Source organism: Heptranchias perlo, chromosome 23 (assembly GCF_035084215.1).
Source record: "Heptranchias perlo isolate sHepPer1 chromosome 23, sHepPer1.hap1, whole genome shotgun sequence".
In the NCBI taxonomy this organism is placed as follows: domain Eukaryota; kingdom Metazoa; phylum Chordata; class Chondrichthyes; order Hexanchiformes; family Hexanchidae; genus Heptranchias; species Heptranchias perlo.
In genome coordinates this window covers 37,652,408-37,664,891 of record NC_090347.1, presented here as the reverse complement: position 1 = coordinate 37,664,891, position 12,484 = coordinate 37,652,408, and the positions used below count along the sequence as shown (strand labels likewise).

Here is a 12,484-nt window from a genome sequence, read left to right as displayed (position 1 = left end):
CCCAATATTTAGTTGGAGGAAATTTTTGCTCATCCAGTATCAGACAAGCAGTGTGACAAATCAGAGAGAGTGGAGGGGTCGAGGGAGGTGGTGGGGAGGTAGGGCTGGGTGTCGTCAGCAAAAACGTGGAACCTGACGTGTTTTCGGCAAGTCACCAAGGGGCAGCATGCAGATGAGAAATAGGAGGGGGCCCAGGATAGATCCTTGGGGGACTCCAGAAGTAACGGTGCGGGAGCAGGAAGAGAAGCCATTGCAGGTGATTCTCTGGCTATGACTGGATAGTTAAGAGTGGAATCCAGACGAGTGCTGTCCCACCCAGCTGGATGATAGAGAGGCGTTGGAGGAGGATGGCGTGGTCAACAGTGTTAAAAAGGGTGCAGACAGATCGAGAAGGATGAGGAGGGATAGTTTACGTTTGTCACAGTCACATAGAATGCCATTTGTGACTTTGATATGGGCCGTTTCAGTATTGTGGCAGGGGCAGGAACCTGATTGGAGGGATTCAAACATGCAGGAAAGACGGGCATGGATTTGGGAGGCGACAACCCACTTAAGAACTTGACAGAAAAGGGACGTTTGCAAGGACAGAGGGATCAAGGGTGGGTTTTTTTTGAGAAGGGGTTGATGACGGCAGATTTAAAGGGGAGGGGGACAGTACCTGAGGAGGAGGAACTATCAATATCAGCTAACATGGGACAGGAAAGAAAGTTGGGTGGTCAGCAGTTTGGTAGTAATAGGGTCGAGGGAGCAGGAGGTGAGTCTCACGGTCAAAATAAGAATTATAAATGCGATTTCATTTCGAGGATTTCATTTTCACATCGTTCACCTGACGAAGGAGGAAGCCTCCGAAAGCTTGTGAATTTAAAATAAAATTGCTGGACTATAACTTGGTGTTGTAAAATTGTTTACAATTGTCAACCCCAGTCCATCACCGGCATCTCCACATCATGACTACCATCGACACCACAAACTGCCGGCTCACAGTGGAAAGGATAGCCAAGAAGATCGCGCATTTAGACACAGACATCAAGTTTTTACAGAGCTGCAAGAAAGCAGACAAGATCCCGAAAGGACTCCAGATCACGAACCCACTCAGGTCCACATACAACTCGGATTACGCCGAGAGACTCTGCCGCCGTACCTCTCGCACACTCCGCAACCATCTCATACACCAACTCTACAGCAGACGCCACAACCTAGAAACCAAGATAGAGTCCATACTCTCAACCTGTACTCAGGACACAGCAGACCAGCTACGTTATACCGCCAAACAGACGAGGCAACGGAACTACGCTGCCTACATGAAAACCAAGAGCAGGAAGCTTGAGAAACTCGGCATCACCACCAGCATCGACCAAGCTTCCCCTGGTACCACGGTTGCAACCACAGGGAAGTCTATTGTCAATTTGTCCGACCACACCCTTCAACCAGACAAAATCGAAGTTCTCAGCCGAGGGCTCAATTTCTGCCCCACTACCAAAATGGACCCCACTAGTCTCGCGGCGGACACAGAGGAATTCATCAGGAGAATGAGGCTCCGGGAATTCTACCACAAACCCCAAGATTTCAGCAGCGAACCCAATGAGACAATCGACGATCCGGAACAGCAGACAGAGGGATCCGCGGTACAGCAACCGAAGAGGAAAGAGTCAAACTGGACTCCTCCGGAGGGTCGCTGCCCTCAGCTGGACATGTATGCTCAAGCGGTCAGGAAATGCGTCAATGCCAGATTCATCAGCCGCACTCAGAAGACAGTCCAGAATGTCACCCGAGCACAATGCAACGCCATCAACGCTCTCAAGACCAACCGCAACATCATCATCAAACCAGCGGACAAAGGAGGAGCCATCGTCATACAGAACAGAACGGACTATTGCAAAGAAGCATACCGACAACTGGACAACCAGGAACACGACAGACGGTTACCCGCAGATCCGACCAAAGAACACACCCACCAGCTCAACAAACTGATCAAGACCTTCGATCCAGACCTTCAAAGCATCCTACGCACTCTCATCCCACGTACTCCCCGCGTGGGAGACTTCTACTGCCTCCCAAAGATACACAAAGCCATCACACCCGGACGTCCTATCGTATCAGGCAACGGAACCCTGTGTGAGAACCTCTCTGGATACATCGAGGGCATCCTGAAACCCATCGTACAGGGAACCCCCAGCTTCTGTCGCGACACTACAGACTTCCTACAAAAACTCAGTACCCACGGACCAGTTGAACCAGGAACACTTCTCACCACGATGGACGTCTCGGCACTATACACCAGTATCCCCCACGATGACGGCATCGCTGCGACAGCATCAATACTCAACACCAACAACAGCCAATCTCCGGACGCCATCCTACAACTCATCCGCTTCATCCTGGATCACAATGTCTTCACCTTCGATAACCAGTTCTTTACCCAAACACACGGAACAGCCATGGGGACCAAATTCGCACCCCAATACGCCAACATTTTCATGCACAAGTTCGAGCAGGACTTCTTCACTGCACAAGACCTCCAACCAACACTATACACCAGATACATAGACGACATTTTCTTTCTATGGACCCACGGCAAGGAATCACTAAAGAGACTACACGATAACGTCAACAAGTTCCATCCCACCATCAAGCTCACCATGGACTACTCCTCAGAATCAGTTTCTTTCTTGGACACACGAATCTCCATCAAAGACGGGCACCTCAGCACCTCACTCTACCGCAAGCCCACGGACCTCACGATGCTCCACTTTTCCAGCTTCCACCCTAACCACGTCAAAGAGGCCATCCCCTATGGACAGGCCCTGCGAATACACAGGGTCTGCTCAGACGAGGAGGAACGCGATGGACACCTACAGACGCTGAAAGACGCCCTAGTAAGAACGGGATATGACGCTCGACTCATCGATCGACAGTTCCGACGGGCCACAGCAAAAAATCGCATAGACCTCCTCAGGAGACTAACACGGGACGCAACCAACAGAGTACCCTTTGTCGTCCAGTACTTCCCCGGAGCGGAGAAACTACGCCATGTTCTCCGCAGCCTTCAACATGTCATCAATGAGGACAAACACCTCGCTATGGCCATCCCCACACCTCCACTACTCGCCTTTAAACAGCTACCCAACCTCAAATAGACCATCGTTCGCAGCAAATTACCTAGCTTTCAAGAGAACAGCGTCCACGACACCACACAACCCTGCCACGGTAACCTCTGCAAGACATGCCAGATCATCGACACAGATACCACCATCACACGAGAGGACACCACCCACCAGGTGCATGGTTCATACTCCTGTGACTCGGCCAACGTTGTCTACCTCATACGTTGCAGGAAAGGATGCCCCAGAGCATGGTACATTGGCGAGACCATGCAGACGCTGCGACAACGGATGAATGGACACCGCGCAACAATCGCCAAACAGGAGGGTTCCCTCCCAGTCGGGGAACACTTCAGCAGTCATGGACATTCATCCACCGACCTTCGGGTAAGCGTACTCCAAGGCGGCCTTCGAGACACACGACAACGCAAAATCGTCGAGCAGAAATTGATAGCCAAGTTCCGCACCCATGAGGACGGCCTCAACCGGGATCTTGGGTTCATGTCACGCTACACGTTACCCCACCAGCGAACAAATGTTATCTGTTTTTAATAGAACGGGTCAGTTGCTGTCTTTTCTATGTTTCTACCTCTCTATCTCTGTTTTTTTTTGGTGATTTGTATATTCTGTGAGACCTGGCAGGTAACACCTGTCTGTCTGCACACTGATAGTTTTTTCAACTGCCCGTTGCCAAGGCAGTCTGTACTCACCAAGCATTGTTCTGTGAATTATAAATGCGATTTCGTTTCGAGGATTTCATTTTCACATCGTTCACCTGACGAAGGAGGAAGCCTCCGAAAGCTTGTGAATTTAAAATAAAATTGCTGGACTATAACTTGGTGTTGTAAAATTGTTTACAATTGTCAACCCCAGTCCATCACCGGCATCTCCACATCAGGTCAAAATAAGCTCAGAGAGGGAATGAAGGGAGATGGGAGAGAAGCTAGAGAAAGATGCAAGTTCATGGCTAGGACAGGGGAGAACTGTAGGAAAATTTGGAATGGTGGGCTAGGGGAAGGGAGGGAAGCGGCAGAGGCAGCTGAACGGATGGTCTCAATCTTAGTGACAAAAGTAGTCTATGAGCTCCTTGCATTTGTTGTTGAAGGTGGAGGAGGCAGGGGAGAGGGGTTTAAGAAAATGGTTTGTAGTAAAGAGAAGCCGGGGATTATCTTTGCATTCCAGGATGATCCTGTGAGCAATTTTGGAAGATGAGAGAAGGACCCGATAGTGCCTTTTGTGGTCCAGCCAGATCTGGCATGAATGGCTAAACAAGCTGCCCGCCATAGATGTTCAAGCAAGATTAGGATAGATTAAACAGGGAATAGAAGGGAGACAGTAAGAGGGAGTCCAAGGTTAAAGTCAGAGATCCCATGGTGGGATAAGGTTGAAGTCTGCTTGCAGCATCGACGAAGAGGTGTGGACGGCACGCCAATAGGTTGTCTCCAATTCCACCCAGGGGTGGGGGTGAGAGAAAGAGGAGAAAAGAGATAAAAGGAATGTGATCCACCTCTCCATCTGGACCACATTCTCCCTCTATTACCTCCCCCCACCCCCACCAACTTTGCTCTGCTCCCTCAAAGCTCTCCCCTTCTCCTTCACTTCTGCTCCCTCTTCCCTCCCCCTCCCGAACTTCTCCCCTTCCTCCAGGGTCAGCTCTCCTCACCCCCCCCTTATAACTACCTGCATTTTTGATGCTCAGCCTCCAGACTGCGCTTTGAGAATGGCAGCGAGTGCAGTTGGTGACCTAAAATACGCATGCACAATTGGTGACCTACAATGCTCATGCACAGCCAAACACGCTCTGGGCCCAAGTGCGCATGCGCTAATCCCCGACACTAGTCACAGCGCCAAAATATAACCTTATTGCCCACCCAACTAAACTTTAGTCTAATCAGACAACTTTACGGGAGCCACGGTTCCATTTGGTAGGTTCTCTCCGAGCTCACGCAAGATTAGAATCAGCCCAATGATGTACTAGAGCAAAAATAAAATGTTTTGCATAAGTGCTGGATTTGAACAAATGGAAAATTTGAAGAACTGAAGTGGGGAGGGGCAGTGTGAGCAGGTTTGCTGACTTTACAAATAGAAGGCATAGCTGCCCAATGGAGGGGAAGATTCCTTGCACCATGCGAAGAGTTAGACAGACAAAAAGTATTGAACTATAAATTCATTACCGGATTGGCATTCTTTGCACCAACACTGGCCCTCTGTACTATAAGCTTCTTATCCCCAAGCTGCATTCCATTCAATCCTGCGATAGCCTAAAGAGAGTACATGTTATTCAGAACAGTTTGGTGAAAATACGGTCAAGAATTGCATCAATTTTCGATTACTACAATGTGTTTTGAATCTAGTACATATCATAAACATACACAACTGGGGAAGATTTCCTTTGTAGACTTCGTGCAGCAAAACCGTAAACGTGTTCTTTATAATCCAGTTTACGATTTCACCAGGCACAGTTCATAAAGCAAATCGTTCCCAATGACTTCATGAATCCGATGAACTACTTGGTTTTGAAAGCACAAACTGCACGTTGTTACAGATACTGCACAACGCAGCACTGAAGAGCATAAATTATACCTCATGTCTCAAATTACAGTTTTCCACAAACATTAATGTTCGTCTTTAGTTAACATTTTACTACCTCCCCATTTTGAATCCCAATTCCCTATTGATGCTCTTCATAATAAACCTACCAAGAAACAGGCAACTGAAACTGTGGGCTTCTCCGCAACTTTGCAAGGATCAGCCGGTAGGAAGTAGACATACCTGAAGCCCCTGGTGGAGACCCAGCAGAAAATTGATGAAACTCATCATGCTTATGGTTGGCAGGCTTGAGTGTTGGTCTCCACAGAAGTTTAAGCCTGCAACCATAGAGATGCAATGTGATCCCAGGCTGTAAGAACTAAAAGGGAAGCAGTCACCAAGCTCTCCTAGAAGCCAATGACTAAAGGTATTCCTTAGGACAGTGGTCCACTTCCCCCTTATCCTTGGCCCTCAGGAGATGACCCCCCACCCCCATCCCCGCTCCATATACCTGGGCCTGCATTCACAGTCCATCAGCACAGAGAATAATGTGTGCGAGAGTGAGAATGACAGGTAAAATGGCAGTGCTCATCAGAAAGTCAGTGAATCACATTGCCTTGAGATGGAAGCTACTGGCTGTACACATTAACAGCTCTACACAGAAGCGTTAATTCACATCAGTGGTATATTTCACATACGAACTGCATGCAGCAGGTTAGGTGGTCAGTGTTATGGCACTGCTGCTGTTGTGACCATTAGTATGGGCTTGTTGGAACTAATGGCCTTTTTTAAAATTCCTAAATGTTCTCGTGTTGTTAGCACTTGCTTCCCGTGGGAAGAGATGTTGGGGAAATCCCTGATCAGCAGGTGAACCCGATCACTGATTCTTTACACATTTACTCAAACCCATTAAAAGTTGGGATTGCACAAGTTGAAAATTGTCCAGCATAGAGTCATTTTAGGTTTGCACCACCAGTTACAAAATAAGGATTTTCACCTCTTTTTGTGTTATATGTGACAGCACTCATGCAAACTTACCAGTTGTAGTCAGCTGAAGTGTGTTGACCAAAAGCAATAAAAGTGAAAATAGTGAAGTGACATGAAAGGATGACACCCAGTAAGCAAAACACATGATCAGTTAAGAAACAGTAAGAGTGGGAAGCCTCAAATACAATGTCCCACAACAGTACACTCAACATCCGGGCTCCAGTAATCACAGGAAAGCGCTGAAAGGAAATGGGGACCATGTACTTGGAAGTGACGAATATCCCATGCCCCCCTCCCAAAAAGAAAAAGTACAAAAAAGTCAAGGCAAGACATAGAAAGAAAAAAAGGAAGGAAGGATTCCTCTCAGTGTAGGTTCTTTTGATTGCTGCCACTGGAGGAGGTGGGGGAAGGAAGAAACAGAGTGCGGCAGCGGTGGAATGTACAACAGAATGAGAGGCAGGTGATCCGCAGCTGCGGAATCATGAGTCCATATGTTATTTATTCTATTCTTTGGTGTTTTACTCAAAAAACACATTCAAAGTGTATTCCTTACCTTTAATCCAGTAAATCCCAGGTTCTACTGTTTATTTTTTAGGTTCTGCCTCCACTGGAAAAGGGTTGCATCTGGTTGGCTCCAAAGACTCCTCCCCCTCCCAGTCAATTTGAATCCTACAGCTCTGAAGACCGACATGGTCACATCATAGACATGACCAGGTCAATTTCCCAGCATCAACCTACAACCTTCAATGCAAAAGTGCTCTCATTTGTAGTATCAGCAGCCCAAATGTTCCCAGATGAGGTAACTCGTGTGGCACAGGAAGGGTTGACTAACAACATATTTCTTCAATTATCTAAACCATGTTTTTCCTTTATATTCACTCAGCCAGCTACTATTTTGAAATGCTGAGCGATTTTAAAAAGAAACAAAATTATATTTACAATTCCAATAATATAGAATAGATCATACCTGATCAGTAACATTGACATCCACATATTCACAGAAGGCATAGCCTTTGGACAGAGATGTTGCACTGTCCTTCACTAGGTTAAAAGCTTTCAGTGGGCCAAATGAAGTTAGGAGTTCTTTCACCTGCAAGCCAAAGCCAACAGTGCAACAGTGAATGAGTAATTATTCAAAACTGCTAGAATAACCTAATACTATACAAATTTCCCAAATTAGTATCCAAATTTGGGATTAAAAACTCTTTAACCTTTTAGGTACTGGGCATAAAATAGTGGAAGTTCCAATTCGATAGACTATAGCCTTTTTCTTTTACATTCAACATGATTGAAATTTCAATACCAGCAATTCAGTTATATGTAGACAGTCTGAAGTTTAAGAACAGGCCTCAAGTCAACTCTTAGCAATCAGATATTCACAGATAAACAGTTCTCCCCACACTAAAAGATGAAAAGACTCCCAGTTAAATCAAACAAGCAGCAGCCAGCACCAAAGCACTGTTACACATTTAACCACATCAGAACACTAATCCTACAGATTCTGGTTTGAACAAAACTCTCCAAACACTAAAAATAAAAGCAAGAGAAGAGTTGGCCACCTCTTGCCCGCACATGATAAATCCAATAGTGCTAGCAAGAGACACCCTCAATTTAAAAAAAGGAGAGATCATTTACACAAGAAACAACCTCTTAGTTGAAAAAAGTTTCTTTTCTGACCAGCTTACATTATCTAAAGTACAAGGCTTTTACCAAATTTAACTAAAAAACTGTACTTGATTATTGTAGAAATGGAAAATGCTACTTATCTTAAGTGACTTTACAAATCTTTGCATCAGTTAGCTAAACCTCATAGAGGTGATTTTCACAGCACTGATGAAGTGTGGGACTGGAGACAGAGGAAGAGGAGGAGGAAGGACCAAGGATGCATATCTTGGGTTCAGAGGCAACAACGATTTTGCCAAAGATGTCCCATTTGTATAAATGCAATCTGATTGTAGGCCTGTTCTTATACTTGCACTGATCTGCTAATTAAAAACAAATTGGGCAACAATGACCCAGTTGGACCATTAATTTTAACAAAAGGACATTCAAGCATCAAAAAAAGCACAGGAACTTGGGCACCGAATGACCCAAACAAGGGTTCGCATTAAACCATACAACTAAAACAGTTCGCACACCACTAGCAACTGGTACTGCACGGACCATTAGAAAATGTTAAAACACCATGCACTACGCAAAATTCAAAAGGGGAATATAATCCCTAGCACCCGTCCCCCCCCACCCCTACACCCCAACCAACAAAATTTCTGACATAATTTGCTTTCTGGCGTTGTGCATTTCTTCCTTCACACTCCAACATTAAACTACATCAATAATAACTTTCCCAAATTAAATGCAGACAAATACTTTGAAGCACTTACACTCAAAATATGTGACCAATCCCATTGGAATTCATATAAATACATGTGCAATCCCCAAGCAAAGTGTACGACTGGAGGCCAGAGTTCTGTTTTATTGGATTTCTTGTTTTTGACTGTTTGTAAACTCAGGTCCACTTTATGTAAATGAGGCTACATTTTTCTTAAAGCCAAAACTGAAAACTTCATACCAATGCAGTTTGTTTACCCCCATCCTATATCCACGTAGTAGACAGAAGCTGGAATGGCCCTGGTCCCTGACAGCTATCAAGATTGTTCCCCAAACTGCTGACAGGAGGTGGGCTTGGGAGTAGTTTGTCTCTGCCACCCTTCTCCCTACATGAAACAGTTCACCCACAATGATATACTCCTTCTAGGAATCTAGCTGAGAACTTAATCAACAATTTGAATAGAAGGCAGGGAGGTCCTCTACTGCTTGGGCTACCAGGCTACGTAACACAATAGTAATTTCAGGACTATTGTGGAAGCGTACAACACTTGGAAATGCCAAGCAGTAATCACTGCATACATACAAGTTCCTTACTTTTTAAGAACAAGTAATCTCCCTCCCGTATGGTCATTGGTCCAGAACCAAAGCCAACTTTAAAGGGGGTGTCTTTGCAATTGTTATCGGATCATTTACAACGTAATAAGAAACAGGCCATGGATATAGAGAATGGGTTCAATTTCATTTCACAAAATGACATGATTACAAAAGGAATGTCATCTTTGATGCAATTACCTCATTTAAGTCTTGAAGAAAAGATCAGTGCCTTGAAATTAAGCTGCAGGATAACAGTGTACAACCAATTTATTTTAAACCTGTTAATGCCTCTGCTAAAATAACAGGAATTTCAGGTAAATGCATTAAACTTATCCCAAAGCATATCACAGCCTAGGCTTTTTTTTGTCCTTTGAGTGCACAGGGATTCAGACACCTCTTGGGGGCCCCCTCCTTCACTGGGATTCACACACCTCTCGGGCCCTCTCTCCTGTATCCAAAATACTCACAGAATCCAGGGATTTTTAAGTTTTTCAGAACTCTGGACTCCAGACCTGGGTTATGTTTTTAAAGCAGACACAAGCAATTTGATGTCTTTTTAGCCTTCAAAATATTAACCCATTGAGGACGATCTGCACCAATTCAATCGTAGAATTTTATGTGCATTATTGTTGACGTAGAAATGCCCTTGGGGTATCTAAATCTTGACATTTTAAGCATTCATGGTGATTGGAAAGCGACGGAAACATTTGTAAATCATAGAATGTAAAGAAAATGTGGTTCTCAAGGGGTTAATTAAGGCATTTTAGTCCAAAGAGAAACTACAGGCTCAAAAATATCTCAACAGAAAAAAAAAAATCTTTATAAAGAAACAGAAAACTTATAATAGTTGAAACAATCCTTGACTATAGGAAAAGTTGGAAAAAAAAAAGAAAAAAAAAGGAAAAAAGTCTTACCTCCTACAGACATACACCATAGGTCTATATGGACTACTTACACCACTACTTTCAGTGGTTTATTCATTTGTACCAAGAACAAGTTTATATTTGTTTTCTCTTTGTTTAGGTCTACCCTCAAAGCCAGCGAATGCTCCCAGGAAGGCTGGGAAAGTCCTAGAGTTGAGGGCAGAGCAGAGCAGCTGGCTCCGAGGGTATCCGAGTGCGGGACATGAGCTCTTACTTGCCTTGTCTTACAGGTTGGCATGGCAGCAGTAGATCAGTACTACTGAACAAACTATGCGCCAAGACTTACGATCTTACAGGCCCCTAGCTGGGGACAAAGTGGGGGAACAAAAATGAAAGAGCCATGAGTATCAACCAGCAGTGACTACAAAGGAAGGAGTCAGTATAACACTGGCTCACAAATTTAGAATTAGAAAGCAAAACTCCCTGTTCTCATTAAACCGTGCATTTCAGACTTTCTAATGTTGAATATTAATTACAGATTTAATATAATCAATTTCTCCAATTGTTTTCCCCCCCCCCAGTTTAGGTGAGTGTTAAGATAGCTGATATAAATAAATAGCTGGAAAAAATTAAATAAAATGTTGCCAAGGATCATATCATGTTTTTATTTTACAAAACATATTTGAAATCTATTAAATGTTTAGCATGGAATTAGGAAGAGAACGTGCACCTTACACAAAGGTTTGCTATAAGCACGGAGAATTGAAGTGTCCAGTAAAAAGTGGCCTGAAGAAACATAAAATCAAACAATTTGTTCTCATAAGGCACAAGGCACATACATCAGGGCTTGAAATTAATATTGATCCAGTACATTCATACAGAAAAGTAAATTCAAAGTATTTATTAGTAGTCACAGTGCAAACCTTGGCTCTCCATTCAGCAATCAACAAATTCTACAAGAAGTGAAATACAGAGTTGAGTTTGCCAAGGATTTAGAGGCTTTTAATCCAGGAACTCTGCTAATTAAGTCATTATCAGTTTATAACCAGTGGTTATCGTTAGTTTTGCCAATCTGCATGGCCGCTGATGCTGTAGTTTCACTTTCAACTTTGAATTTACTTGTAACAGAGATAGTCTAGTGCTTGAGGCATGCATGAAACTATCCTTTGGGAATGTCCAAATTATATTTATGAATTATCTTTATTCAACTTATTTTGTAGCTAGTCCAGTCTGGGGGAGAAAAGTTCAGAACTTGCTTAAAAAGTCAATGTTTTTTTTAAAATAGAAAAAAAACACTAAAAAAAGGTGCCTTGGTCAGTGTGTACAAGTAGATTCAACAGTTAATTTCCAGCCCCAAACTTGAGTGCCCTTTGCCTATTTCTTTAGTTTAACTTTAAAAAATATTAAAATCAAGGACATTTAAGAAAAGTAATTAGTAAGCCAACTTGATACGATCCTTCAAAGGCAATTTTATTGTAAACCAAGCTTGAACTACACAAATTTATCAAAGTGTTTTTAACACTACATATCATAAGGTAGTAAAGAAATTGACTGCAATTGCATCTCACCTTTATGTGCCGAACGGTTTAGGAATCTAAAAACCTGTAAAAACTGAACTGCTGTGAAAAGAAAATGGGGCTAAAACGAAAAGCTTTACCATTGTAAAAATAGGCCGTCTTGGAAAACTGAAAGCTCTATAGTTCAAAATACCTACACTAATTTACAAACAATTGAAATACTAAATGGAAAATCATAAGCCACATCAAGGAGTTCTAAATGAATGGAAAAAAAAAGCAAATTCCTTCTAAGGGGAAGAAGAGGCCCTCTTAAGGTGCAAGTTATCTGCCGGTAATGTCGCTACAGAACGGATTTCACTTTCTTGTTTCATTTGTGGTGCTGGTATTGCAGGTTTGGATCTTTAAGATATTCTGTCACCCTTCAGCGGCCCGAGCTGCTGTTTCCCTTGCTGCAAAAGGAAGTCAATGAAGTTTGCTTGAGCAAAAACGGTGATTTTGTTTATTTGGTAACAAATTCTCAGCCAGCCATTTTGTTAGATCAACATTTTCGCACGAGCAATTTCAC

General features: G+C 43.6%; 1 protein-coding gene across 1 annotated transcript in view; it reads right to left on the bottom strand.

The window, feature by feature from the left end:
• LOC137341256 (splicing factor U2AF 65 kDa subunit-like) overlaps window positions 1-12,484 on the bottom strand; it is a 39,098-nt gene that overhangs the window by 12,018 nt on the left and 14,596 nt on the right. The window contains exons 8-9 of the mRNA XM_068004347.1: window positions 7,585-7,707; window positions 5,276-5,362 (exon numbers count right to left, since the gene is read on the bottom strand). Of these exons, the coding sequence (XP_067860448.1) occupies window positions 5,276-5,362; window positions 7,585-7,707 (210 nt within the window). The remainder of the gene's footprint in view (window positions 1-5,275; window positions 5,363-7,584; window positions 7,708-12,484) is intronic.